Source organism: Gadus macrocephalus, chromosome 13 (assembly GCF_031168955.1).
Source record: "Gadus macrocephalus chromosome 13, ASM3116895v1".
Classification (NCBI taxonomy): domain Eukaryota; kingdom Metazoa; phylum Chordata; class Actinopteri; order Gadiformes; family Gadidae; genus Gadus; species Gadus macrocephalus.
The window spans coordinates 1,337,358-1,339,857 of record NC_082394.1 but is presented as its reverse complement, the minus strand read 5'-3'; the positions used below and the strand labels follow the sequence as shown (position 1 = coordinate 1,339,857).

Sequence of the window (2,500 nt, the reverse complement as noted above, 5' to 3'; positions counted from 1 at the left end):
GTGTAGTGTCCTGTGTGTAGTGCACTGTGTGTAGTGCACTGTGTGTAGTATCCTGTGTGTAGTGCACTGTGTGTAGTGTCCTGTGTGTAGTGTCCTGTGTGTAGTGTCCTGTGTGTAGTGTCCTGTGTGTAGTGCACTGTGTGTAGTGTCCTGTGTGTAGTGCGCTGTGTGTAGTGTCCTGTGTGTAGTGCGCTGTGTGTAGTATCCTGTGTGTAGTGCACTGTGTGTAGTGCACTGTGTGTAGTGTCCTGTGTGTAGTGCGCTGTGTGTAGTGCACTGTGTGTAGTGTCCTGTGTGTAGTGTCCTGTGTGTAGTGTCCTGTGTGTAGTGCACTGTGTGTAGTGTCCTGTGTGTAGTGTCCTGTGTGTAGTGTCCTGTGTGTAGTGCGCTGTGTGTAGTATCCTGTGTGTAGTGCACTGTGTGTAGTGCGCTGTGTGTAGATGTGAGCCCTCTTGTCTCTCCTGCAGTACTGGCTGGAGACCTACACAGAGACCAGGACCAGTGCCTGGGCCTGCGAACCCTTCTCTGGTAACCCTGAACTACAACAGCTACCTGTAGTAGAGCCTGCATCCACCCACCAAGTGATGGTCGCCATGTGATGATGTCACCATGTGATGATGTCACCAAGTGATGATGTCACCATGTGATGATGTCCCCATGTGATGATGTCACCAAGTGATGATGTCACCATGTCACCATGTGATGATGTCACCATGTGATGATGTCACCATGTGATGATGTGATGATGTCACCATGTGATGATGTCACCATGTGATGATGTGATGATGTCACCATGTGATGATGTCACCATGTGATGATGTCACCATGTCACCATGTGATGATGTCACCATGTGATGATGTGATGATGTCACCATGTGATGATGTCACCATGTGATGATGTCACCATGTCACCATGTGATGATGTCACCATGTCACCATGTGATGATGTCACCATGTGATGATGTCCCCCCCCCCCCCTCCCCAGGGCAGACGGTGGACGGGCCCCAGTACGGGCTGAGCCCCCCTCCCTGGGAGGTCCCGGTGTGTCCCCCACAGAGATACGAGGACCAGGTGCAGATGACCCGGGTACCCCACTCCTCCTTCGTCAAGGTACCCCACAGACCATAATACTACTGCTATACACAGCTATAATGTATAATACTACAAAACATACCATAATACTAATACTACATAACACTACAGCTATACAGACTATAATACTACAATATGTACCATAATACTAATACCACATAATACTACTGCTATACAGACTATAATACTACAATATGTACCATAATACTAATACTACATAACACTACAGCTATACAGACTATAATACTACAATATGTACCATAATACCACATAACACTACTGCTATACAGACTATAATACTACAATATGTACCATAATACTAATACCACATAATACTACAGCTATACAGACTATAATACTACAATATGTACCATAATACTAATACCACATAATACTACAGCTATACAGACTATAATACTACAATATGTACCATAATACTAATACCACATAACACTACAGCTATACAGACTATAATAATACAATATGTACCATAATACTAATACCACATAATACTACTGCTATACAGACTATAATACTACAATATGTACCATAATACTAACTCTACATAATACTACAGCTATACAGACTATAATACTACAATATGTACCATAATACTAACTCTACATAATACTACAGCTATACAGACTATAATACTACAATATGTACCATAATACTAACTCTACATAATACTACAGCTATACAGACTATAATACTACGATATGCACATACTCCTCCTTCGTCAAGGTACCCCACAGACCATAATACTCCTGTATCTATCATGCTACTGTTACTGTTACACAGCGTTAGTGGTTAGGCTGTCAGACTCCCAGCTGAAAGGTTCCAGGTTCGATCCCCAATGAACAGAGCCTACCTGTAGCCCCCCTCTGGCCACGCGCTCTGACCCCCCCCCCCCCCCCCCCCTTAATGACTGCAGGGGGCTTTGGATTAAAAGGTCTGAAAAACGTAATATTCAAATGTACCACTGTTATGTTACGTGTACTGTCTATCATGTAATATCACGAGAACGTCTCGTCGTATAAGGAGGAGGTTCATGCCCTCAGTTGTAAACAGACCAGTTGGTGTTTCTAAAAATAGACTGAATGCTATTGTTTTATTTTTGGATACTATTGCTGCCGACAGTTTCCTTGCTTTGTGTACAGTCGAGATTTATGTGAGTGTGTGTTTCTGTGCGCATGTTTGTGTGTGTGTGTGTGTGTCTGTGTGTGTGAGCCTGTGTGTGTCTGCAATCCTTTGCGTGGGTGTGTCTGTGGGTGTGTGTGTGTGTGTGTGTGTGTGTGTGCATTGTATGTGTGTGCGTGTGTGTGTTTGCATCTTCTAATATTTATATGCATTATAATCATTGGTATTCATGTGGACACAAATACAAATGTGTGTGTGTGTGTGTGTG

General features: G+C 43.4%; 1 protein-coding gene across 1 annotated transcript in view; it reads left to right on the top strand.

Annotated features, from left to right (window-relative positions):
• The window catches only part of LOC132471292 (protein SSUH2 homolog), a 6,713-nt gene extending 5,418 nt beyond the window's left edge, over positions 1 to 1,295 (top strand). Inside the window, exons 5-6 of the mRNA XM_060070474.1 lie at positions 468 to 528; positions 986 to 1,295. Coding sequence (XP_059926457.1) covers positions 468 to 528; positions 986 to 1,128 — 204 coding nt within the window. The 3' untranslated portion in view covers positions 1,129 to 1,295. The remainder of the gene's footprint in view (positions 1 to 467; positions 529 to 985) is intronic.
• Positions 1,296 to 2,500: the final 1,205 nt, after the last annotated feature.